The following is a 27,991-nucleotide window of genomic DNA, read 5'->3' as shown; positions in this document are numbered from 1 at the left end:
ATATAACGAATTTTGTTTTTTTATAAAATTGGTAATATCATTTCTTTAGGTTTCAAATTATCGAAATATAAAGTAATTTTAAGACTGAATTAGGTAATAACATTTCGTAGTGCTAAGGACCTCTTCATGGGGGATTATAATGTGAAGTGGTACAATGGTAAGTGGTAAGGGTTGAGGGTTGCTGGTGGTCGAGCGCAGAACGTTGCGGGGGCAGGAGGGACGCGCGGTTCAAGACAATGACGCATGCGCGACGAAAGGCGACGCGGGGTGGGAGGCGCGCGCCTAACACTATTTAAACTGTTCTTACGAACGGTCATCATGCATTGGTCTGTTTGCAATCCAAAGTTTAGTTAGCTATAGTAATACGACAGCTCGAGTCGCAGACAGACAGGCACAAGCCCGTGGTCGAGACCAAAAGCTCTCGCAGACATAAACTAGCTAAACGCGCAGTGAACCTCACGTTCAGGCCCTTCAGATCCCAGTGGTGTGTCCTTAGAAGAAGAAAAAGAGTACAATGGCAGTCGCAGCAGCCCAGAAGAACCGCGAAATGTTCGCCATCAAGAAATCCTACAGTATCGAGGTGAGCAGCTCGTCTCCGGCAAACCTGGACGTTAGCTTGGTCCTTCCCGTTGCCTGTCTATTAACAAAATAAAATCATCTAATGCACTATTTTGTGATCGGTATTTCGGATCCTCGTCCTGTCATTTTATAAGAAAATTAACTTTTATAACGTTGTTTAGTTTTGAGTAATATTTTTTGTGACCATACAATACCGATTTCAAAATTGTATTTTTAAAGTTTCGTTAAGTATACTAAACTTAATATTTACCCACTCAAAGTTAATGGAAACAACTTTTTATATAAAAATTGATATTCATAATGAGTTTAGGAGTTTTTTTAAATTAACTAATATTGTGTAATAAATAATATATTGCGTAAATTTATATTTCTAAAATAAGAATAAGTGATAGTACAATTTTACAAGACATTTGTAGATAGGCAAAATTTATAATAATAATAATAATAATAATGCCTGTTACAAATATCTTCAAATATTTCTTTCGTTAGAAATAAAAAAAAAAAATTGTCATAGAATTTCATACAAAACAATTTAAAATCAACGTTCGTCGGATCATATTTATAAAAAAGAATCAAAACAAACAAATTCCCTAATTTGTAAACTGAAGATCAACAAGTCACTGAACAGAACAATTTTATTATAATTAGGTAGGTATCATTCATATCGCTTTGTTTTACAACAGCAAGACAAACCGTTTGAGAAACATTGTTGAATTGTCAGTAAAGAAATCGTGTGAAAGCAGTATATAAGGAGATAAATCCAGTTGTATTGACAACGATACATTATGTTTTCACTCGTGAAAAGATATGTTTAATTGTGCAAAAGCTAGCGAGTTCAATGAGCGTCATTACGCGAGATCGAATCGGCCCGACACCGCGTAATCTTATTATTTCGAAGCGTAATTAAGTCGAAGTATGCACTTTCACGACGATTTCGTGTGACAAATTGCGCAATATTCCCCAAGCAATAATCTTAAAATTAAATATTTCATTGTTCGCAAGTTACACGGCCGCATAAAAACTCAAGCGTAAATACGTCGTCCGTGAACACGCGCCGGATATTTCGCTCAACGCATTACCGTTGCAGTAAAATATTCCGCCAGCAATGAGTCTCATCATTGTCTACATCGAGATTAATTACCATTGTCAATATTCAAGGTACTACTGAGTTTTAATCGTTACTTCATGTCAACAATTTTGTAGCAATTACGGCACGATCACTTCTAAGTTCTAAGTAGTCATTTTCCTTTGCACTCCTCATGTTTGTACCAACCAAGACGGCTCATGCGAAATATCATTTGCTTACCGATCACACTAATAATATTTTTCCACAAGTCACAACCACAAATATCTGAACGAAATCATGAAAGAGATAGATACTAATAATCAACAGCGATGCGATTATTTCATTGTTATTTTTTTGTTTACTTAGTCATAATGCGCTTTGCGATAACTAGGTCTGTAACTAACGTGTCATAATTAGCGTGTATTTTATAATTGGCGTCTGAACGATTGGATTTCCTTGACCATCGAAGGTCGGAATGCAAGGCAACGTTCACCGGTCCGAAGCAGCTGGTACCGATCTTTAAATTCAGTCATGTCACGAGCTAGCCGTCTGTCGGTCAACTGTGATGTTAGACACGCTACATCGATCTAACTCACTCAATATCGATGACCTATTTAGGATTTTATTCTGAGAAAGCCTTAATTATTGACATTAAAATTATTAATTAAATAAAGTCACGCAAACAATTGTAAGATAGCTGTTCATAATCAATTCGAGGTCACTCTGTTCCGCCCTTGACCATTTGAGGTTCGACTTGATCATTATTTATCATTTTTAGCTTGCTCACAGCAATTTTAAGTTTTTTTTCTCTCTTTTAATATGAATATAAAGTAACTTGTTGACGTCCTCCGACTGAATAAGAATTTTGCTTGAAAAAACTAGTTTCTCTAGAAATATTAATAAAACTTTAGAAGATGAAACATCGATCGTATAGAGCATTTTACTCGAGACATCCGAAGAATAAAATAAAGCCCGAATCAACATCTAAACAATAAAGTCCATCAATCAAACCTCGGGGTGGACGCAGGTCGGGACAAACTCTCCAGTTTGACATAATTACTCACCGACCGATTGGAATGGTGAAGTGGCGTACCAAGGCTAAAACAACCGGATTTCGAATCCTGCTCCAGTTACGCGGACCTTTTCGATAAGTAATACCGTTTCCGTGATATCGATTTATGCGAACAACTGATTTGATAAATCTGTAATTACAATTTAGTATTCGACAATTTCAGGAGTAGGGTTTTAATAGTGAGTGATTAGCGCAACCCTTGACATACATAGGTGTGCAGGGCCACTCTAGTGGAAACTACTCCGCCCGCACACCGGCCCCCTGCTTCTTTGCGTTACGTGACGGAAATTATGCTGTCATTCACATCTCTGTGTCAAAGTTAGCGGATAAACTCGAAGAGGAAAAATGGATGAAACCTCATTGCGTTAAAACCTACATGTTTACAGATAGGGTTTCCCAGTATTAGAACTCGAGTGAAAGATAATTTGAATACTTGATATACACAGTTGAAAGTATTTAGATCAGATTAGTGCTCGTTGGTATGTCGTTCAACAACTATTCATTATCGTAAATTTATCTTACGGAGTACTGTGATTAAAATTTAAAAAATCAGATTTTTTTTTTTTTTTTATTGCTTAGATGGGTGGACGAGCTCACAGCCCACCTGTTGTTAAGTGGTTACTGGAGCCCATAGACATCTACAACGTAAATGCGCCACCCACCTTGAGATATAAGTTGTAAGGTCTCAGTATAGTTACAACGGCTGCCCCACCCTTCAAACCGAAACGCATTACTGCTTCACGGCAGAAATAGGCGGGGTGGTGGTACCTACCCGTGCGGACTCACAAGAGGTCCTACCACCAGTAAAGATAAATAATAAAAAATCATCAGGTACTCCGTTCCGTGATCACATTTTAAAATCCTGAGTAATTAAAACTGCAATAGCTGGAAGCGAAGCTGTTACAACCCTAATAATTCGATCTAATTATTTACTGTACTACAAATTTTACAATCCGATGCGTAAATCAACCTTCTCTATTTGCACTACGTCTGACGTTTTACGAGATGCATCATGCACATCAATAAAATTAGAGAAACGTCTCACCGCGGAATTGTAACCACGAAAATATAGGTCAGTGCAAAATTGCCCTTTCAGTCAATATTGAAAATCAAATCAACTGAGTCTTCAATTGATTGATTGAGGATTCGTTAAGATGAGAAATCGGTTCTTATCGACCATTCATTCCTTGTGTACTTAATACAAAGGGATTTTGACATTTATGCACTAGACATATATACTATATATTAGAGCACTCAATTAAAAAATTGTCATTGTTATTACCTAAGTCTTTTTATCCTAAATATAAAAAAAAAACATATTTAAATGTTAAATGAAATAGAACAGCAGAAGTAAAGACTTTAACGCGAATGCGGTTCGAAGTTCGATCCGTGCACAGTTGTCTCGACGTTGCGTCGTCTCAACGCAATTGTAACAAATAACTTCACTTCATTCAGAAGCAATGATCTAGAAACTCTAGCTTCTTTGTAAGATCTCAGTCGCGGAGCTCGGCATCCGGCATGGGGTGAGGGATATAATGGAAGCACTTTACGCCCGGCCACGCTCAGGAAATAAGCTTAGAAACTTCGTAAAAGCAATTCCTGCTCGCACATGAAATATAACGGAATGTGACTGTTTCATATTTATAAGGACGTGAAGGATCAACGTTATTTTTGCGAGGACCTTTTTGTGTCCTAAGAGCTTGCAGCGGTCTCGTTCATGCTAGTAGATAATTAAAAAAAAAAAACTCGGTATTTGTCACCGTCATACAGATGGTTTGATTACAGATCAGAGAAGGGTTCTCCGTCATATTACATCAAATTTCAACAGATAACAATTTCGGTTCAAAAAATGCATATTGTGTATTCAGTAATGATAAATTTAAAATCAAAACGTACGAATAATACCTACTTTATTTCAATCCGAAATTGGTCGGACTTTTAAATTAAAATAATACTGTTTCCATTACTTTAATTGGTCGACTTTCATAAATAAATAAATAAATAATAATAAACATTGAACTCAATTATGACAGATGCTGTTATTTAACAATTTAGATTAGTGTATTATTTAAATACAATCTAACACTTAATATGTTTTACAGAACGGTTACCCATCTCGCCGTCGTTCCTTGGTTGATGACGCCCGCTTCGAAACACTGGTAGTCAAACAAACCAAGCAGAGCGTACTTGAAGAGGCTCGCGCCCGAGCCAATGGTGAGATTAAAATTAAATAATAAATGCATTGTACATCTTCAAACCCGAAGTGGAGATCTGACGTCACAGATACTGCACAGGGAATACAAATCGAAATGCATTGTTATTTTACTGTAAAAATAAGTGGGACTATGGCACCACCAATCCGCATTGACTAACAATCAATGTTGTATAATCTATGACAAATGGATGTTTTCCGTGAAAAAATACGTGCTTCCATACGATCGAATACTTATTTTAAAAAATTTATACAGTCTATAACGATCTTAAGGAGTTTATACTTTTATTTTTATTTTATTTTTTATTTGTTTTTATTTTATTTTATTTTTTATTCCGCTTAGACTCTGGCTTGGAATCTGATTTCATCCAAGATGGAGTGCATATTGGTAACGGTGATAATTCTCCAACCGTTGAAGATGGTACCCAGCAAGATGAAACGAAAAATGGTCACCTCGGTAAACGCTTTATTTAATTTCTCATTTTGTTTTCTATTAGATTCAATTTAATTATTTTGTTTTTTATTTGTTTTTGTTTTGGTTTTTCATTTGTTTTTGTTTTTATTATTTGTAGCTGATGCTGATATAGGCGATGACGATGCGAAGGGTGACGAGGGTCAGTATTTCTAATAAATGACTTTCCGCACTTTTTATGGGTTTAATAGGAGCAGTTTTTTTTAAAAATAACTTTTCAATTTGTAGATTATACGCTGACCGAAGAAGAAGTGATCTTGCAAAATGCTGCTAGTGAATCTTCTGAAGCGGAACAAGCTCTCCAACAAGCTGCCCTTTTATTGCATATGCGCGATGGAATGGGATCCCTCGCACGCATTCTGAAAACCATCGACAATTATAAAGGATGCGTTCAGCACCTTGAGACTCGCCCTTCCCAAGTCACTGGAGTCCAATTCGATGCTCTAGTTAAAGTCAGCATGACTCGTATTAATCTTATCCAGCTAATTAGATCCCTGCGTCAGTCAACCGCGTTTGCTGGTGTTAACCTTCTGACCGAAAATAACATCTCGAGCAAGACACCTTGGTTCCCGCGCCACGCTTCTGATCTCGATAACTGTAACCATCTCATGACCAAGTACGAACCCGAATTAGACATGAACCATCCTGGTTTCGCGGACAAAGATTACAGGGAACGCAGAAAACAGATTGCGGAAATCGCTTTCGCTTACAAATACGGTGACCCGATTCCATCTATCGCATACACTGAAATCGAGAACGGCACTTGGCAACGAGTGTTCAACACCGTGCTTGATTTGATGCCCAAACACGCGTGCAGAGAGTACAAGGCTGCGTTCGGGAAACTACAGGCAGCAGACATATTCGTACCTCACCGTATTCCACAACTGGAAGATGTCAGTAGTTTCTTGCGTAAGCACACTGGCTTTACCCTGCGACCGGCTGCTGGTCTTCTGACGGCACGTGACTTCCTCGCCTCGCTTGCCTTCCGCGTATTCCAATCGACACAATACGTACGCCACAACAATTCGCCTTTCCACACACCTGAACCGTGAGTTTTACATTTATTTAAAAAAAAAAAAAAAACAATTTGTTGTCCGAATCCTAACTTGCCATTCAATCAATTTCTAAGACAAACTTGATTAAAATTAAGTTCCGAGATTAAACGAGAAATACCTTGAATTTTTTTGTGGACGTTATTACTACAGAAACAGTTCCGTAAATAGATTAAAGATTTGGGCCAATTACAATGTAGATATTTATGTGAACAGTGAACCTTACAATATTTAGTGCCAGTAAATTTAATTTTAAGCTGTATAAGAAATTATATTATTTAATTTATTTCTTAATAACAGCATATTATATGAGAAAGCCGTATCAAAGATGACAATATAATAGTTGAAGTGCAGCTCTTTAAATTAAGTTATATTCTGCATTGCCGTCATTACTAGATACTGTGTGAATTGAGTACAGTCAAAGAATCTCGTTATTTCATTATTTAACACTTTCGCTCAGCTTTTCTCCATTGGCGCTATCTAAAAATGAGACCCAACGAATTGGTTCATTAAAAAATTTTCTTATTTCTTTAGTTTTCATACAGTCTACTATATTCAAGATCTCTAAAATCATATGGAAAAAGAAACTAGGAAATAGATCAATTTGAATCTTATATTGATTAATGAATCGTGTGTTATAATGATATCTTTTTTTTTAGTGACTGTATTCACGAGCTTCTTGGTCATATACCATTATTGGCTGACCCCAGCTTCGCCCAATTTTCGCAAGAAATTGGCCTTGCATCCCTCGGCGCTTCGGATTCTGAAATCGAAAAACTATCTACTGTAAGTTCAACATTTTAATAAGTTTAACATTTTTTCTTTGACAGTAATGCTCTTGCGCATCTTTCGTTAATTCTGATTTTGGGCCCAAGCATTAGCGAATTTTGTGATTAGTAAGCAGCCAATTGGTGTTAAAGTATACTGAACGTCTTGCTGTTTAACAGGTCTACTGGTTTACGGTTGAGTTCGGACTGTGCAAAGAGAACCAGCAACTGAAAGCTTATGGTGCAGCTCTTTTGTCTTCGATCGGAGAACTGCTCCATGCTCTTAGTGACAAGCCTGAGCTGAGACCGTTCGAGCCTGCATCCACATCCGTGCAACCCTACCAAGACCAGGAGTACCAGCCCATCTATTACGTAGCTGAGACCTTCGAAGATGCCAAAGACAAATTCAGGTAAAAGCAGCTAACAGCCAATACTTTATTTATTTATCGTATGGCATTCGTTTACACTGCGTGGTTATAATTTAAATTTACAGTTTGTGAAATAATCGATAGCTTTTTCTGTTACATTTTTGAGATCTTCTTACATTTTCTTAGTGGGCATTCCATGCCATTGTGGCGTACAGTTTGCTCTGGCACTAGTTAACAGATATCAGCTTCTTTTATTAATAGTCTTTAATATAATTTCCGTTTCTAGACGCTGGGTGTCAACCATGTCGCGACCGTTCGAAGTGCGCTTCAACCCTCACACAGAGCGCGTAGAGGTGCTCGACTCCGTTGATAAGCTGGAAACTCTCATCTGGCAGCTCAACACCGAGATGTTGCATCTCACCAACGCCGTTAAGAAGCTCAAGGGCTCACACTTCGAGTGATCTCCTTACCTTTACAGTACACAACAGTGGTTCAGTGCACGCGGCCTTGCCGCATTCTGTATAGCTAGTGATATTATAGGTGTAAGACTGTTGTTGGCGTGCGTGGAACGTGTGTGAACAAGTGTGATAACCATCCGATGGTACTTCGTTGAATTCTTTTTTTGTACCTTATTGTAGTATTTATTTTGCCCAGCTCATTGCCTGGGTCTCGGAAAGTACACAGGTTTTCCGATTGCCCATTTACGGAGAAAGTGTACATTGCGAGACTCCTTTACTATTATATTAGTATTAATTTATAACTTAAATACACAAAGATAAAAAATGGAGCACCAAAAAGTTAAAAAATCAAACGGAATATATGAGTTTGAGTGGATTTTGTTGTTTTCTTTGTTCCTTCTTATATGAAGATGACCCATTCCCAATGGATTCAAATAAAAAAAATAAAAAAAACTTGATTGATATTCATACATTATATCAATTAGTATCATTTCTTGATGTTTTTTAAACTCAATTACTTTACAAATGAAAAACAAGTGGAATTTAAACGAGAAACGTGAACCGTCTTCTTCGTCACCTCCCGTTGAATCCGTGCCGATAATAAAATTTGCGAGGGTCCCAGCGAAGAGGGTTCTTTAGATACATCTTATCTTCTAACTTTATGCGATAGGTAACTTGAACATGGATATTCTAATTTATCAAAACCGGGGTAGGAATTAAGCAAAACTTAAAAAAAAACCAGCAACAATGCCGACATTGAAACAAAGCAATTACAGCAATTTTGCACAGAACTTGTTCAACTTCCTTTTGTATAAATTGTTATAGTATTAATGAGTCTTAAATAAACATTTCCTATTTTGTTATTATCGTGTTTATTTGCATAATTGATCTATATACATAACTTTTTTAATATTTATGATATCTAGCAAGGCTTTATTTTATCTTAATAATATAAGAGTATCTTATTATAGTTATTATGTATCTTTTTTTTTATTACTTAGATGGGTGGATGAGCTCAAAATCTTAATAATAGTATCTTATCATATCTTAATAAGTAAGAGATCTTGTGGACGAATCCCCATGCGCTGGACTGATCAGGTGAAAGACCTTACTGAAACCCCACTTAACGAGTGCGTGCGCCAAGCCTCAGTTCGGAAACTATGGAAAACATTTGCCAAGGCTTTAATAAACAAGAACTCTATATGACCACGACTGCTCTGCCAAGAGCAACCGACTATGATGATGAATATAAGCAATTAAAGCAAGCTAATAGAAAGGACAAACTGTTTTATATCTTACAATCTTTTATGTGAGGCAAAATTGGGTTTTATATGTTTTTTTATTATGTTTGAGAGATTACTGGTGGCCCCGAGGCCATTACAGTTTTATCAGGCCAGATGGGCGAGCAAGGGCTCACTTAGGAAGGAATTTGCTAACAGCTACCCGAGCGCCTTAAAAGGAGACCTAACAACTCAAGCGTAGCTGTTTCGCGAATGAAACTACTACCGGATCGAAATCGCGACCCGCTGAAAAGATCCGGTGAGAAACTCAGCGGGTTGATGTTTAGGTTAGGTTGCACGACGAACTCTTTGCCGAGTTCGACGAGTACGGTTACCGGGCTTCCTACTCCTAGAGTAAAAGCTAAAAGTGTCTAATGCAAGGATTATTGAATCTGATGGATCCGTAAAGACGCGTCTAGGCAGTCAACGGTGACTGGCTACTGCGAGATCACGATTCGAGGAGTAGTCAGCGGCGACAACGATAAGGCGATTATCATAACGGATTTTATACGTTATCAACTACCTGGTCCATGATAAATTACTAGGAGGCAGTTCGCATGAACAATTTGCCTGTGCCTATGCACGAGCCTTTTAGATCCTATTTTTTCTATGATTAATCAATTCTACTAGTGCTATGTATGCAACATACACGCTCTATATATCATACATTAATCTACAATAAAACGTATATAAGAAAAAAATCCGAGTTCCAAGAGAAGAAATACCAGGACTATACTTTTGTAAAATCTTTCCCGATGGATTTAATCTAATATTGAAATCATATAAACGGATATAATAGCTTCTGTGTGGAGTAAGACAATATTTAGGAAGATGAAAAGAATTATTTTATCGCCAGTTGTTCAATTTGAGCGCTCGTTTAGTGGGTATACAAACAAGACCAATAAATCCAAAGTATAGTAATAGAAAACAAAATAAAATGCATTGTTGGACAGCAAACTGAATAGTGGCTATCGAAGCCAAGAAATTGTTCTTCAAAGATCACATCTAAATGAAACAAGAAGAACCTGTCGCGCCGGGTTCGAAAGTAAAACCGTAGCAAACCGAGGAAAACGCGCAAACGAATAAAAATAAAACGTTTTATTTTTAATTAAAAGGTCGGCGTTGTGCGTTGACATTAAACAAGGCGATCAGTCGAGAGGTACGACCTCAAGTCGAGCAAGCCGCAAGGGCGCTGCCTCCATTCGAATGAGCCGCGCTTGCAACGCGATTCTGTCCGCAAGCGTACTGATATCTAATCCTCTAATAAATTTTATTCCCAACTTAATAATTGGTATTATATAGCTAAGACGTGATTCTAAGCGATAGCTTTATTTATTAAACAGTTTGTTAAAAGTTTTCGCTTATCTTTAGAATGTTGAAACTCATCATGGCCTGCATCGCATTGTTGCACCGTGTGAAAAAGAAACGCGGTAGTAGTTGCACGTTTTTATTATTACATATAACATCGCTCTAATATATTGAATGGTATCAACGGGATTAAAGAAAATTATATAAATTTAATTGTTAGTTCGGTTTGCTATTTATGCGAGTTTTTTTTTTGTTGTTATTAAACCACAAGTTTGTTTAACTTACACTTTATTCATTAATTAAGCTGTACACTGTGAAAAAAGAAAAAGTGTGCTGATAAGAAAGAGCACATATAAATATATTGAGAATACACTTAAATAAACCACATAGGAGTTTCAGATGAATTTCTGTTGATCATGCTAAGGGATCTACTCTTGTCAACAATCAAAGCTAACAAAAAATATTTGCGTCATTACTGGTTATAGTAGGGCACCTTATGAACCCGTACATGTCACCCCGCCTATTTTTGCTTTGAGGAAATTTGACACAATGTGACATGACGGTCCAGCTTGGAGTATAAAATCAAATCCCTCATTCCATAAGAATAACAGCGATCCTTTTCTTCAAACCGACGGATAAGATTGCTTTACACAGATTGGCGACACATTGTGATAGACAGTAGATTGATAAGTCCTAATTCCATAAAGCTTGTGTTCACCCAATGGCTTAACTCCGAACATAATCACTGGCACCTCAAGAATTATGTTAATGGTAAAAGCCGTTTCCAAAATAAAAAATATAGACAACATTAAAGTTTATTATTAGTTATGATACAAATCTACTGATAAACAAAGCAAAAGGTGCTGAGCTATATTATCTTTGTCTATTTATAGACGTAATGTTTAATCCAATGGTCGAAGGCGTATTTAGACGTTGTCGGTTATTACGTTACTAGCACGAGCACAATATACAAGCACATACAAAGGAATAGGTACTAAATTGTATCTGACAATTCAATGCACTAGTATACGTACACTTAATATACAGGTTTTTTGTTCTAGAATTTATTGTCATTACAAACATACATTATTACATAGAGCATCAGCTGCGTCCTATGGCAATTTCTGTTATAATTTATTTACTTTTAAAAATTAAACAGCTTTCTGTGTGGAACGAACTAAATGATTTATTATGTTGTTGTGTTCGTGTATTTTTCGTTATTAATATTATTACGTCCTTTATGAATTCAGAATTTTATAGCGCTCCCAGCATTGCGATCCATGATCGACGGTGACGACTAAATATTCATAAGTCATCTCTAAATCCGATATTTATGGCCTACATCGTCGATAGACTATCAACATTATAGGAATTAAGATTGAAAGACTTGAGATATTTAATGTTTCAACAAAATCGAAAAGGAAGAGAATCCATATACACTGGCCTGATCAAATGGGTAGCGAACCAGGGTCCAACTCTGGCCTGATCAAATTGGTAGCAAATCAGGAAAAAACACTGACCTGATCAAATACGTAGCAAACCAGGGTCAAACTCTGGCCTGATCAAATAGGTAGAAACTAGGGTCAAACGTTGACTGATCAACTATGCAGCAAACCGAGGCCAAACAAACCGTTGAAGTCGTCGTGGCCTAAAGGATAAGCCGGCCGGTGTATTCGTATTTAGAGATGGAATAGTGTTTAAATTCCGCAACCAAGTACCAATTTTTCGAATGAAATACGTACTTAACAAAACTAAATGTTCACGATCGACTTCCATATCGGTTAATAAAAATCAAACCTCCAAAATTATAATTTGCGTAATTAAGTACTCGTGGTAGGACGTCTTGTGAGTTCGCACGGGTAGGAACCACCACCCTGCCTATTTCTGTGAAGCAGTAATGCATTTCGGTTCGAAGGGCGGGACAGCAGTTGTACTGTAAAAAACTGAGCCCTTAGATTGCTTAGTATTCTTGTTTTAAGATTTTTGGTCAATCGTTAGTACAGGACACTGAACTGTGAGACAATCTTTTAAACAGTTTTTACAATTGGTAAAAAAGTTCTAGAAGAAAAACATCACTGCAATTGTGCTCAAAACGTTTTTAATCATTAAAAGAAACAATCATTTACATTACGAAAAAAAAAACATCAAAAACTTTAAACAGTAGCGATTTTGTTGTATTCATTACCATCCTCTTCGTCGGCGAGAATGACAGAGTAACTATTCTTTAGTGACGTGACCTGGTTTTGAAGAGCACGAAGTCTGATCTCAACTAGCTCGAAGTTCTCTTGAAGGCTATTGATTTGAATCTGCATACGTTGTCGGATCTAAAACATTTGTTCATTTAATATCCTTGCAAGACTCCATTCGGTTCGTGAAAGGACTCGTGAAGTAGTTTAAATTACCAATTGATTTATAACTCTTGGCTGCGTATTGAGCGTTTACTTTAAAGTAATCTCGTACTGCTATTGTAAGTAATTTAAAATCAATGGCTCCAAATTTAAAATTTCCATACAAAAACTTGCCATAGTCAATTAAACTAACATGGTACTTTGAGTAGGTCTATTGTTTTTTTTTTCTAACGATCACGGAAAACATAAAATTGAATCTTAAAAATAATCATAATTAACCTACATCGTGTGACTTATAACGAGTTGTGTGGAACAGGTTAAATAACCTAATTGCCATCGTATTCGAAAAAAAAAACAATGGATGACTTAACTTTGTTTGTTGGAAATGTGTTTTTCTTTCCATTGTATCTACACGCGTTTTTTTTACATTTAGACACATTAAACGTTTTTATTCCCGTACAAGTAGGCGAGATAAGAATTTCCGAAGGTCACCCTTACACCTACGAGGCAGCCGGGAGGCAGTGTATAACAATTTAGGCGCACTCGAAATAAAACCTTGTTCGCAACTTCGCTTCCAATTCTCAACGAGACCACTGTCTGCAAATGCATCGCGGTCGACTATACACAACAATATTTAAGGAAAATAAATAAATAAATGGTCATTAACCCGAATCTGCTTAAGATCTCTAGTACTGGACGGATGGAACGAGATAGCGCGTTACTATACAAGTATGACGTTACGTTAGCTCGCCTCACGTGACGCCCTGGCATCTGTCACCGGCATTTCAACCGTCATTCCTCTTAACCGGCAGGCTCTCCGAAACCCAATCAGACAATATCACCCATTTTGACAATACTGGCAAAACAATAATCGAGCCAAAACAATCGTGAGTCAAGGACACCAAACAAGTAAGCACCCACAGGGTTGTCACAGCAAAAACCGAAAAATACACTATAATCATTCAAACCTTAATTATTCAAAAAGAGTTTTTTCATTTCATTATTTTGCCGCCTATGAAAAATAGTAATGAGCCGATGAAATATTAAAATTAGTTTCGAAACTGCTAAAGAAATAATGGGCGCTTATATATCTCTATTAGAATGAAGAGATCTCTCAGTCTAAATTAAAATTGCTGTTCGTTACTAACAGAAACGCTAAGCGAAATAGCTGTGTCACTCTATCAATTTGCACTCGAATTCATACCTCATCCCGCTCCTTCTGACAGGCTCTGCACTGCGCCCGACTCTGTATCAACTGCCTCTCGAGTTCAGTAATCTGCGTTTGCATATATCTCCTCATCGAGTCGGAGCGTTCTTTATTTCGATTTGTTGACCTTTGACTTTCCTGTCGCAGATCATCCAAATCTTTAAGTAGCTGCGAACATTCATTAGCTTTTTCTGTGAATCTCGTTTCTTGCTGTGTCAGTTTTTCTTCGAGACGTAGAACTTTGGATCTGCAAATGAGCTCCGCAAATTATTATTAATTTTGAATTTAACTATACCTAGTCCAGCCTAAGTTCTGTTAAAAATGAAAATGCATTATTGTTTTAATGAAGCAATGTAATATTATTAAAATGTATACCTACATAATTATTTATTAAAATCTCAGCAAAAAAAAACCATTTGTAATGGCCACCTTTGGCTTTTATACAGGCCTTTAATCTCTTTAGCCACGAATCTACGGATTTACGCACTGTTTCCAAGGGAAATTTCACCACTGCTTGCTTGAAAGATTTTTTAAGAGACTCAATTTTGCCGTGTCGTTTAGAGCAGGCCGTGTCCTCTAAAACTGACTATAATTTGAAGTCTAAAGGGTTGAGGTCTGGGCTACATGAGGGCCAGTCTTCAGTTCTTATAAAGTCCGGAACGTTGGTTTCAAGCCAGGCTCGGGTAGTTCGTGCCCTGTGACCAGGGGCAGAAACTTGCTGGAAAGTCCACGGTATATTTATAAAAAGTGTATTGCTGAGAGGTTTCACAACATGATCCAAGACTGTATCGTGATAGACTTTGGCTTTAGTTTTCACTCCTTTTTCACAAAAATGTAGCTTTGTGACTCCTTGATAAGACACGCCCCGGTGCTATGCGTCATGGTAATCGCCTTATCGCCGCCGCTGACTACTCCCCGAATCCTGATCACGCAGGAGCCAGTCACCGTCGACGCCCTAGACACGTCCTTACGGATCCATCAGATCCAATAACCTTTGCATTAGACGCCTTCAGCTCTAACACTAGGAGCAGGCTTAGGGACCTCGGTAACCGTACTCGTCGAACTCGACAAAGAGTTCGCCGTGCAACCTAACCCATGAATCAGCTCGCTGAGTTTCTCGCCGGAACTTCTCAGCGGGTCGCGATTCCGATCCGGTAGTAGATTCATTCGCGAAGCAGCTACTCTTGAGCTGTTAGGTCTCCTTCGGAGGCGCTCGGGTAGCTGTTAGCAAATCCTACCCCTCCTGGCTGAGCCTTTGCTCGCCCACCTGTCCTGGTGAAACTGGAAAGGCCTCCGGGCCACCAGTGGATTACTGGATTATTTCAATCATAAAAAAAAAAAAGACACGCCTCACCAAACCATCACTGACGCAGGATCATGACCACGTTCTACTTTTCCAACCACTTCTTCTTTAGAACTGTGAGCGTACACTTTATCATTTTGCTTGATGTAGTTGTTCTTCAATCGTGAAAATTTTTTCGTCGGTAAAGAGGATATTTCTGTGACCGCCACGTAATTTTCTGGTCTTCGACAGATGAAGTATTGTTGTATGTGTTGATAGTACGATATACGAACATACGGCTGATACCAAGCTTTTGAAGTGTTTGGAATATGGCCGATGGCTATGTGTGCAAGGCGATCACTGCAATTCTATTCTTTTTTTTTAAGGGATTATATGACCTGGTAACTAAGACCTTTAAGTCATATCTTATTTTAATTTATATTCTTATTTTTATGAAAAATGATGATATGAAATGAAATGAAATGAAATGAAAAAGTCCCAATTCTATTCTATTTAAGACCCCATTCCACATCGTAATTTGATAATGAACATGAAAAAATATGTGAAATGGCGCCAAAAATTCGAATTGAAAGAAGTTTTTAAAATAATACACGTGTTTCAAATTCAAAACAATTAAAAAGATGAAAAAAAGAAAAGTTTTTATGTAAGCATATTTATGGCCAGACTCGTTATATAGATAATAAATAAGTAAAGAAAGAACTGGGAACATACCACGCAGTCATTCGGCCCAAATTAGGATTCTCTGTGTTATGGGTATCAGATATACCCATAAATATATATGTTTAAATATATACATAAACACCCAAATAAAGAGCAAACAAACCTATTCATCACACAAATGCTTACCTGATGTGGGAACCCACGAGCCTCGGCGCAACACTCAGGAGCGCTAATTACTGCACCACCGAGGGAGTCATATAAATACATACATATATGCGTAAAATAGGTTAATAAATTAAATTAAATTAAATAAATGATACGCATATATTTAATACTTAAACAATTTCAATAAAAATATAAGAATATCATCGATGTAGTCAATAATTAAATACATATAAATTATTAAGGATAAAATAAAAACTACTAGTCAGATCTTAATACTTTAACCAAATTTAAAATAGAACCACATGAAAAGCACAATCTTACAAATAAAAAAAATCATCCAAATTGTTTCACCTCGGAAAAGTTATGAGGTAACACAGAAAAGACATTCAAATTGAGAACATCTTTCTTTTGTTGAAGTCGGTTAAGCCCCATAGATTGACAATAAATTGAATAATTTAATTTTCTTCTCTCATTTGATATTACAGAAATAGCATTTTTCATCCTACTAATATTATAAATGTGAAAGTGTCTAAGAATGTATAGATGTACAGATATAGTGAGAAAAGACTTTCCTTCGTAATTTTTCGGTAAAGTTCGTATTAGTTTTAACCATATTTTCAGATTACTTATAAAAAGGTTGTATAGCCATGCCGAAACCTCGAAAACGGTTAAAAAAATCCAGTCCAAGGAATTATATTTAATATTTATGTAGTAATAATCGTTATAGTTGTAACATCCCTATACTGTACAATGACATTATTCATTTTCACATTTGACACTATACAATAAAGTTCCATATTAATGGATTTGAAAATGTCACTCATTTAATACGATCATTCATTGAGACAGTTCGGGTGTCATCGTATTCCGATAAAGATCCGATTTTTCCCGAAGGAAAATAATTTCTCACTACATCTGTATATGCTGGTTACTCTTTCTTTAAACTAAACTACTAACTGAACTTTACAATAATATAGCTTACACATCAGAATAACAAATATAATTTATAAAGAAATAGTGTGAATTACCCAAAACATAACCAACCAAGTAAGTAGGAAATAAATCTACCAACTGCGAGCTCCGTTGGAGTTAGACATATATAATGTATCGTGGAAATGTTTATATTAAATGGTTCTACAAAAAAAAGCCCGCGACAGAATATATCTCTCTTATAAGTGTAAGCCATTATCGCCAAAATACCAAGAAACACCAGTAAAATACCAGTAAACCAAGAATGCAATCAAAATTGATAATTTATAAACGTACATTCGGTAGTTACAAATTGAACCTTATATATGAAAATAAATACTTTTATCGCATCTGGTAATTAAACTATACAAACATTGTCTTTTACACTATATCATTTGGACTAATATTTTTGAATATACTATAAACAACTGAATCCGCGATATCATGAAAGATGAAGATAAAAAATTCAATAAAATCAATAATAAATGACAGTTCCCGAGGCGAAGCACGGGCGGGTCGCTAGTAAAATATATTTTTAACTATCTTTAATCGTTATTGGTTTTTTGCAGGCTCTTTGCTATCTCTCTCTTTTACTTCTCTTAGTCTTGAGCCAAAATTCTTCTCTAACATGCCAACTTTAACTTACATATAAAGCATCAACTTAACTTGAGTAACGAAAGGTGAACGTATACAACAGACATAAACAACAAAAACTTTATGTTGGTCATTTTCATCTATTACATATCAGATGATCGTATTTTATTACTCTAGGTGGGCAGAAAAGCGCACAGCTCACCTGCTGTTAAGTTAAAACCCCCTAGACATAACTTTAAATACATAACAACAAATCCCGCCACGAACTTTGAACTTGAAAATCTCAAACAGTCATATCCTACCCTTCTTACAGGAACGACTGACTGCTTCGTAGCAAAAAATGTCCAGATAGCGAAACCCACCCGTGTGAGCTTACAACACTCCTTAAGTAATCATGTATTAAACGAAACATGTTTTATTAAAAGTACAGAAAACATTTTAATCATCGCGAATATAGCAAACATATTTAAAAAAAAAAATTTAAACTGGCATTAAAATACTCTTACTTATGATCATCTAGAGATTTAGATATTTCATCAATTTCTTTTCCCTTTTCAGAAATCATATTTTTCAAAAGTTTATTTTCTTCTGATAAATCACTTCTAATCGCTTTTTCCTGTTCAAGGCTGTTGGCCGTTATAATGAGCTGAAAAGTTGAAATTTATCTTTTTAGTACTGTTTTGAGTCATGATGATGGGCTTACAAGAAAATTTTTGAGTTAAAAAAAATTGTTATGACTTATGTGTTTATTCTCCTATAGAATAGAATCGTAAATTTTTGTCTAATTGGGATTTTTTTTAAATAGGAATCGACATTATTATTCTGAAATTTAAGTGAGTTAAGAAATAAATGCACGTAAGTAAGATACGATGGACCAAATAAAAAACTATCAAAATTGTGAATTGTCTTCCTGCAAGAGCTCGTTTAGTTGAACTTAGGCTAAAAGCGAAATTATTGAATTGTTGTTACTTTTTCTTTGACTCTATGAAGTTCTGCAGAGATTTGTCTCGAATTATCTTCAGCCAGTCTCTGCAACTGTTTGGCCTCTTGCAATTGTATCTGCGCTCCTTTCAAGAGATCCGGCAAAGGAGCCAGCTCCTGAAGTTTCTCTTGGAATTGCATCTGTATGACATTAACGAAAGTTTCGATTACATTTTCAGTAACAGCCACTTGAAAATCGCTTTTAGATATCCCATACCATGTACGATCGTTGAGTACGAATTAAATATTTATTTTCTGTTGCCGGCGATTATAATCTTAAAAACAACGAAACATACATACATTTATTTGCTAATAGGTACATTGCTCTCTGCCTGGGTGGCATCCAAATACTACAATTTTTTTTTTCATTTTCAATAATCTTGTTGCCGTGTATGAACAAATATTTGCGCAATACAAACGTTATTAACCCTTTTACACTTGTAAGATCCCAACGGACGGATCAATTATCGAAGCTTCTAGAGATCTCTCAGTACAGCCCTCCATCGGGCAGACAGTCACCGAATCAAATAAAACGATAAATACCTCATTCATCAGCGAACCATTGAAGTCGATTTTTAGAATATTTAATTATGAGAATATTATGCTTTTGAAATAAGTTGAGCTTTTTAGTCTGAGCTTTGATGAATCAGTATTTTTTTAACGAAAAAACGAAATTTTGATACAAGCACGCAATGGGCAATTGAAATAGCGCCATCTGTTAGCTACCTCTGCGTAAAATGTTTTAAGACATCTAGCGATTCTTTCACTAACTATTTCAGTCTGCAATCAGTTTGATGAAATTTAATTTTTTTATATTTTATTCGAATAACATACAGAATGAGCGCACGTTTTCTAAAAAGTAAAAACTGTAAGAAGCTGGCTAACATTAAATGTTAGCCTTTAATACTGTAAAACTATTAAAATGTAATAGTCTATAATAAAAATTAAAGTATTAAAATAATATTGAATGTTTGAAGAAAACAAATCACTGCTTCTTCTTATTGATTATCAGGGCATGCGACGTTGTACTGTTTAAAATGATACGATTACAAATGTAAATAATAAACAAATAAAGAAACTAAGAACATTAAAAAAATTAGACCCGTGCTGCACAGACATGCAATTTTCTACCATAGCTACATGGTAAAATATTATAAATTCCATGAAATATGTAGGTATTTACAGCCAGCGAAGATCAGTGTTGTGTCCACAGAAATCTTTATTTTTTATTGCTTCATTGGGTGGACGAGCTCACAGCCCAGCTTGTGTTAAGTGGTTACTGGAGCCCACAGACATCTACGACATAAATGCGCCACCCACCTTGAGATATCTGTTCTAAGGTCTTAGTATAGTAACAACGGCTGCCCCGCCCTTCAAACCGAAACGCGTTACTGCTTCGCGGCAGAAATAGGCAAGGCGGTGGTAACTACCTACTACATATTTAACATCGATACAATCTATAATCGGAATCGAGTTTAGTGAGTATTTGCGAACAGGAGTTTAAAGGGAACTAATGCGCGCCAAATTTAATTAATTTGAAATTGCTAACATCAAATACGAAGATGTTATCGATCAAGTTATATTTTTAATGCAATTCATACAATTTAATGTAATTTACAAGATGATTCTGATTCGGCTTTTAATATCGACATTAACGAGGATGAATATTCAAATGTTTTATTAGAATAAAAATGAAGCAATTAATTGCGTTTTTTAAAAATGTGTATTTAATTTACATATTTTTAAAAATTATAACGTATGATAAAATAGCATAACCCCTCTTTTTTCGTGTATTAATTACATTAAAAATATTAGGTATTTATCTTGGAACTTTTTACTACGCGTGTGTCAATGCTCGGCCCTACTTATCTCTGGACATACGGGCAATCCACTAATTGTGTTGTTTATTTGTATACAGATGTTAGTATTAACGACAATACTATGCGGAATTTGCTTACCTTCACTTTTTGAATCTCTATCTGAATTTGATCAGAAACTTGCTTGTTGTCAAATTCTATAACATCCAATTGTCTTTTCAATTCTTCGACTTCTTGCTGTGCTTGTAGGTACTGCGATAGAGCAATCGTGCATAATGACTAATTTCTAATTACATTACAACAATCAAAGATTTAACGGAAAATACAATAAAATTACTTACCTTCAATCTGTATTCTTGTTGTTGTTCATTTTTCTCTCTCAGAGTCATTTTCGTTTCCTCCAATTCCTCTTTCAATTCTCTGATTTGCGTTTTCAAAGCCGCCACCTCTTTTTCGGTATATTTCCGAGATTCCTATTGTTACAATGATTAAACGCAATCATTCAGTACTAAACAATAGCTTTTTCAATGAATCAATTCATAAACGTTCAACTTTTTTAATTCGTTGTATACAATACAATTGCGACTTTGACGTCACGTCGTAGGGTAGAGGCATTCACGTTATGCTATTAATAGGCGACAAGTAAACATTTCCTAGCAAGGTGGCTTCTATTTTTTTTTCTCCTACCTATGCTGATAGCCTTGGGAGGCTATTTCAGCTTTACCCTAGCCTATAGGTGAGCTCTCGGGGCTCAAACCGGAAATGGCTTCTATCTCTGCCTACCCTATTTGTAGTGTATTAAAAAATAAACGTTCTATTTTTTGTTATTTTTAGACTTATGGGTTTTATTTTCTAAACGTGCTGGCGAGTTTGTGCGACTTGATGTATTTAGCCTACCAAATTAGTAAACTCGAACGACTTGCCTAGTTTATTTAATCAAAACTAAACATATTCTGATGTGAAAAATTCATGTAGTCAACTAACACTAGGTACATGATAATAAAATACTTAGGCACATATGCATATAAGGATAGGTACGTGTTGAATTAAAAAATTAAAAATAATTGTAACTACGATTTACACATAGTATCTACGTACTTTATGTCCAGGAATCTCTTTATGACATATTTCGCTGAGTTTCAATTCCAAATCTTTCAACTTCGTCTCATATTTTTCACGCCGAGTTCTTTCTTCTTCAGCCAGGGTTTTGGCTCTAATTAATTCTTCTCGAAGTTTCGTTATCTTAAATCAACAAATAAACGACCGTACAAACTTTACGTTTAACTTGTTTCTGACAATAAAACCAAAGTACCTGTGTTAAATTACAAGACCTCTCTTCCGATGCTTTATTTACAGATTCACCAAAGCCACTGTCTGTACTTTCAAGATATTCCGATTCCTTAAAATAAAGCTCCAATAAATATGCGGACACAAAATTTACGCTTTCACTTCTGGAGCTGTGACGACAAATCGTGTGTATTACAAAAGAATATAGTAATTATTTTATATTAGTACTCAAATATTACAAAACTTGGAAGGGTAGAATGCCCATAATTTCAATATGGAATTTTCACAGACTACCTTCTTTAAAGGAGTAGTGGCGTTCACGTTATACATGGACAGCGATAATTAAGTCATTGGAATGATCGTGAGCCTGTCTGCCCGTCTACGAAGCTTTCTAAGATTTAAGATCCTTATTTATCTATTTAAAGTGGTCGCGGAACTCGAAAACCAAATTGCGATACACGATAAAACATGATTTAAAAACAACGTTTTCGGATAATAAATGATGTATGAGGTATAATAAAGTTGAAAACTACTGCAATTATATGTATTACCTTGTCCCGATTTTACGTACCGGCGTAAAAACATTCATCTGTTTCTTCGTCATCACGTCTAATCGGTCACGTTTAATAGCGGCTATTTCCATCTGGATTTCTTTTACTTCGCCTTCCATATCCCCCAATTGTTTTTGCTTAAAGAAAGAATTAGTTTAATTGTTTCGCAACATAATTATTTTAAAGTTAATACCCCCTTAAATAATTTTTTTTTATTGCTTAGGTGTGTGGACGAGCTCACAGCCCATCTGATGTTAAGTGGTGTCTGGAGCCCATAGACATCTACAACGTAAATGCGCCACACACCTTGAGATATAAGTACTAAGGTCTCAGTATAGTCACTACGGCTGCCCCACCCTTCAAACCGAAACGCATTACTGCTTCACGGCAGAAATAGGCAGGGCGGTGGTACCTACCCGTACGGACTCACAAGAGGTCCTACCACCAGTAAATCCTGCGATTCGTGCAATTTAAATATGAGGTCGTTTCTCTTAATGTCTATAACAGCAAACATCATAAGTTAGGTAAATTACAAATTCAGATGTCTCCTAAAGTACGCGTTATTACCACATTATTTTATCGTTATCCATTACGATGTTTTAAAATCAAATATAGATGCAGTTAATAACTCAGAAAATACAACGAATAGATTGCGTTACTGTAATCGATACTTTCGATAACATAAACAATATAGAATACTAAGAAGCTCGAGCGTTAATGCAACTGCAAGATTCTTAGAAGAACTTCACCAATAAAATGGATCCTCCGGTGATTTCGACATCTTCAGATTGAATACTTGAGTATGGCCAAATTTGAGTCATTAAAATGAAATGTTTTAGACTTCCGAGTTGTGAACAATGCTTTCACGTGTAACAAATTTCTATATCGAAAATAATCTCAGTATAAAAATAACATATATAGTGCTTGACAGCGTCATGAAATAATTGAAATGGTCGTGATTAAATTCTCTTTCATATGCAACAAACAACAACTACTTTCATTTATTTACAACAAATAGGTTGGTAAGTTTTACGTAAAGAGGTTTATAAAGTTACCTAAAACCCTTTTACGGCTTAATCATGCATTTATTAGTACATTTTACAGAACAATCGGCAACGACAGAAAGCGCCTTTGATATTTTCTAAAATGTCTACGTAATATCCTACCTGCCTAAGTACCTACATATCTGCAATAATTTTTTGCCGGGGTAGTTCGCCCGGCTCTCGCAGAGGATGCCTCACCTTCTGATTGATGTTAATGGTCACGGGTCTAGCTGCTTCGATGCTACCGGCACCTTGTCGCCGGGAAGGAGCCGACGATCGATAGCGACGAGGACACGATGAAACTTAAACTTGAAGCTCACTCTGCCAGGGAGGAGATCGGCGTGCCTATGTCACTCAAATAGAATCAAACTTGTCAGTATCGACCGTAATGGTTACAATGGTAGCACCACGTGTTGGTAGCACCACGTGTTGGTAGCAACACGTGCTGGTAGGCGATTCTTGAGTTCTGCAAATTCACGGTGGAGGAAGAAAAGAAAACCTGTTCTATCTCTGCATGGGTCTACCCCTTTTGAGTTGGAGTCATAAGGAGAGGCTAAGTTCAGCCCTAGCGCCTGTAGGAGGCGGCCACCTTCAGTGATCCAGACTTCCGTCTAGGAAGAGGCTATTGACAACAGTCGTACTTCCGCTGGTTCTGTCCTGGGCGGGGTCGGACGCTTGGACGAATAGTGCAAGGGAGTCGTTTAATGGGTCCTTAGATAGAATTTTACTTACCCTCACCGCTTATTTGGCCGCAACGTCTCGTAGGAGTTCACTATCTTGAAAAAACAAAGTATATATTACTTTTAATCTACATAAAATAGGGCAAAAATAAATAACAATCAGTCAGGAGTAGATGAACGACACTGAGCAATTGAGACGCTATCGTGGCGAAGGTTCCAGAAAGTTGAAGAGATGCTTACGTATCATTATTCAGAATTGCTCAATCATGAATACGTGTTATTTCATAGAAGGCAGTAATGTTGCCCATTTTAAAAAACTTATTAATTTGTACACGGTGCAATGCGTCTGTCACGACGCAGTCTAAGCTAAAACCAGCCCTGTTTATTTATTTATTTATTTCAACAGCTAAGTGAAAATAAAAACGCTTTAAAAATCTCTTGAAATTACTTTAGCGGAAATTTTCATATTATATAAGTAGTAATTTAAAAAGGCCTGCACGTTTTGTTTTGTAAGTTTTAACAAATAGTATATACTTTTTTGAGCTATTGATATCTGGGACGTTGTGGCGAACAAACTAAAAAGGCAATACAACATCTAGGTAGGAAGACTTCGACCCATTTAGAGGAAGTCGAAAAAGAAAAGGAGGAATGACAGATTACATTGCCAAAAAGAAGGATGAAGAAAAACTTTCAGTAAAGACTTGTGCAAAAACTTATTGAGATATAAAATAAAAGACACCATTTAAATATGCATCGTTTTATTAGATACATTATATCAGTGATTATCAAACTTATTTCTTTTACCGCCCCCTTTGAAAATCAATTATTTTTCAGCGCCCCTAATTTTTTTTATACACCCCTAAAACTTAAAAACCGCAATTTCATTGATTTAATTAATAAATGTTGTATTCATTTTAGTAAATGTAGTACCGCATAGTACATAATATGTATTTGTAGGTGCTATTATTGTTTCTTCATATATGTACGAACATTGCTACAGAGCGTGTATTTACACATTTGCAAAGTAAAAATGAATTCATCTCATCAATATGTTCGTTTAAATTCAGAATTACCAATATACATTACTATTTTACTGTACTATTATTGTATTAATTTATTAGAACGAAACTATTTTTGTTGAATATCTTTCTCATTAATATAAGATAAGATTCTCATTATAGGATAATTAAAATTTTAAAATTTCGACCAGTAAATACTACTACTAACAATAATAACTTATTTAACTACGGAAAATAAATTAGTATCATTTTGCATTATAGATAAATATGGGTAATTTTTCATAGAATTTTAGTCCATAATTTAGAACTGGTTCAAATAAAAATCACCGCCTAAGCCAGCGTTTTTATTATTTGTAATATTTAATATTTATAATATATAGAAATAGTAAACGACGTTTACAATAAGTAAACTGTTTAGGCTTATTATACTATTTGACACTGGACGGTAATGGGTTAATTGTAAAAAAAATTGTAACACAACTTTTTGAACAATAATTTTATACGTATTTCCATTTTATATAAAGTTTATGATTCTTACATCAGTAATTTCTTATAAAATGCTAGGAAAATGCTCTAAAATGCCCTTATGTTGAAAACAAGAAAGAAAGTAAAGAAAACTTCAATATATTTTAGTTTACGTATGTATAATATTTTAAAACTCTGCATGGTATTTTTTTTTTCTTAATGCTTATAATAACTTCTGGGGCAATGTAATTTAGGTAAAATTGCTCTAATTTTTTAACTTCATCGATCATGTTCCTTTATCCGCAGAAACTTGTTACAACTTGATTGCGTACGGTGTGCGGGCTATCCTACGAAATCTAATAAGTATTTTAAGTTTTTATAACATCGTGCAGGGTAGAAATATAAACTAACTATTCGGTATTATGTGTAGGTGTAGTATGTGGGTTTTAATTTTAGTGAAATTTAAAATACTATAAAAAGTAAATGAAATTACAAATTATACATCGCCCACATAAACCCCATCAACGCCCCCCATTTTTTCTGGGCCCCTTAACGTCTCCCTCTAGCTTTCAAATGCCCCCAAGGTAGCGTTATCACCCACTTTGAGAAAGACTGCATTATATGAAAGGTCTATAACGTCATCTGTTAATAAACTAAATTGTCATAGTTAATAAAGTTGAAATTGGTGTTAGTAAAATGTTTGTTGTTAATTTAGAAGGTTCTAAAAAATTTGCTTACAATATTACGAAGTAAAAACAATGCTTAACAGGTTGTGCCTTTTGTTATTGTGATCTAACAAGTACATAATATTATCAAATATTACAGAAGTTTGAATCACGATAATACACTAAAATAGCCGCAACTCTATTTTCCATTTAAATAAAAAAATAAAAAACTTCTTTTCAATTTTATAATGGCGTTAAACTTCTTGCATCAAGATCATTTAAATATTTCTACAAAATGAGACTATTAGGTTTTGCTAGTAAAAAGTTCTAGTCAGACTAGTTCATAGGTAATGGTTGAGCTAGACAAGTACCGAAAGAAAAGTACAAACGAAACAATTAATCGTAAATTATGATAAGAAGTGACTTTTAAAATTCTTCATCTTCTAAAATTTAAAGATTACCGTAATTTTATTAGCACGGTCTAAAATGTTCATGTAGATTATCCAGATATTATTATTATATCACATCTATTTACGAATTATTAGCCTAGAATTTGTAGCTCGGAAAACTTTCTACCTTCAACAGGTCTGGTGGGCGAAGCGGTTCGAGGGTCAGCCGGCGAAGAGAGGATATAGAGGGTTGTTTCTAACAACTGCAAGTGTACCATTAAAGGACACAACTGCTTAAGGGCAACTGCTTGGCGAATGCATCTGCTATAGGATCGGATTCGCAACCCGCTGAAAGATTCTGTGAGAAACTCGGCGGGCTGATACTATGCGTTAAGGGTCATTTAAAACTCTTCGACGAGTTCGACGAATACGGTTATCTATGCTCTGACTGTTGCTTGCATTAGAACTAGTAGCGTTCAGCTTCACGGGGAGTGCATCAAGTTTTTTTTTATTTTTTATTGCCCTTGTATGCAGACGAGCATACGGCCCACCAGATGGTGAGTGGTTACCGTCGCCCATGAACTTCAGCAATGCCAGGGGCAGAGCCAAGGCACTGCCTACCGTTAAGTACTCTCCACAAGCCTCGTTTACAGAAGGACATGTCATAGCGCTCGGGAAACACCTTGGAGGGGAGCTCATTCCTAATCTGGATGGTACGTATAAAAAAGATCTTTGGAAACGTACTGTGGATGAACGCAGTGGCTCCAGGTAGTATAGATGAACTCTACTCTAGCGGGCGGTGCCATGGTAAAAACAAGATGATGTCATCATCTCAAACAATTCCTCAGAGCACTCCCCATGAAATATACGGTACAAAATCCGAAGAGAAGCGAAGTCCCTCCGCAGACCCAAAGGTTTCAAGCGATCCGTGAGAATGGGATGATCGACAATCTGAACGACCCTCTTCTGTATGGAGTCAAATGGAAGTAGCTGGTATTTGGGAGCCCCGGCCCAGAGATGGGAGCAGTACTCCAAGCGAGACCGGACTTGTAATTTATAAAACAAAAGTCTTTCCAGACGTGAAGTATCGTTGAGTATCGCTCTGTTGAGGACTCCCAGCATTTTGGACGCCAACTTGGCTTTGCCCTCTTAATGACCACTAGGACTAGGATCCACTAGAACGTGTCTAGGGCGTGAACGGTGGTTGGTTGGTG

At 36.0% G+C, this 27,991-nt stretch overlaps 2 protein-coding genes across 2 annotated transcripts; one reads left to right on the top strand and one right to left on the bottom strand.

Annotated features, from left to right (window-relative positions):
* The first annotated feature begins 312 nt into the window (after nucleotides 1-312).
* ple (tyrosine hydroxylase ple) lies at nucleotides 313-8,422 on the top strand. The gene is made up of 8 exons (XM_028176366.2): nucleotides 313-580; nucleotides 4,820-4,931; nucleotides 5,273-5,386; nucleotides 5,502-5,543; nucleotides 5,630-6,449; nucleotides 7,113-7,239; nucleotides 7,401-7,630; nucleotides 7,875-8,422. The coding sequence occupies exons 1-8, from the start codon at nucleotides 515-517 to the stop codon at nucleotides 8,047-8,049; spliced, it is 1,686 nt and encodes a 561-aa protein (XP_028032167.2). The 5' UTR covers nucleotides 313-514; the 3' UTR covers nucleotides 8,050-8,422.
* Nucleotides 8,423-12,726: 4,304 nt separating this feature from the next.
* Nucleotides 12,727-23,657, bottom strand: LOC114244545 (outer dense fiber protein 2). Its single transcript, XM_028176399.2, has 10 exons — nucleotides 23,266-23,657; nucleotides 22,537-22,653; nucleotides 21,991-22,077; nucleotides 21,777-21,920; nucleotides 21,020-21,151; nucleotides 20,820-20,930; nucleotides 18,850-19,002; nucleotides 18,387-18,526; nucleotides 14,187-14,436; nucleotides 12,727-12,958 (listed from the first exon to the last, which is right to left on the bottom strand). The coding sequence occupies exons 1-10, from the start codon at nucleotides 23,335-23,337 to the stop codon at nucleotides 12,788-12,790; spliced, it is 1,377 nt and encodes a 458-aa protein (XP_028032200.2). The 5' UTR covers nucleotides 23,338-23,657; the 3' UTR covers nucleotides 12,727-12,787.
* Between the last annotated feature and the right edge of the window lie 4,334 nt (nucleotides 23,658-27,991).

This window comes from Bombyx mandarina, chromosome 01 (genome assembly GCF_030267445.1).
Source record: "Bombyx mandarina strain Sakado chromosome 01, ASM3026744v2".
In the NCBI taxonomy this organism is placed as follows: domain Eukaryota; kingdom Metazoa; phylum Arthropoda; class Insecta; order Lepidoptera; family Bombycidae; genus Bombyx; species Bombyx mandarina.
Note: the sequence above shows the minus strand (reverse complement) of the source record. Positions and strands in the feature narration are given on the sequence as shown.

Coding starts and splice junctions, on each gene's coding strand:
- ple (XM_028176366.2), top strand. CDS start 515: ATGGCAGTCGCAGCAGCCCAGAAGAACCGCGAAATGTTCGCCATCAAG. Junction 7,240..7,400: donor AAATCGAAAAACTATCTACT/GTAAGTTCAACA, acceptor GCTGTTTAACAG/GTCTACTGGTTTACGGTTGA. Junction 7,631..7,874: donor GATGCCAAAGACAAATTCAG/GTAAAAGCAGCT, acceptor TTCCGTTTCTAG/ACGCTGGGTGTCAACCATGT.
- LOC114244545 (XM_028176399.2), bottom strand. CDS start 23,337: ATGACTCAAATTTGGCCATACTCAAGTATTCAATCTGAAGATGTCGAA. Junction 21,921..21,990: donor GGTCTTGTAATTTAACACAG/GTACTTTGGTTT, acceptor TGTTGATTTAAG/ATAACGAAACTTCGAGAAGA. Junction 20,931..21,019: donor AACAAGAATACAGATTGAAG/GTAAGTAATTTT, acceptor GCTCTATCGCAG/TACCTACAAGCACAGCAAGA.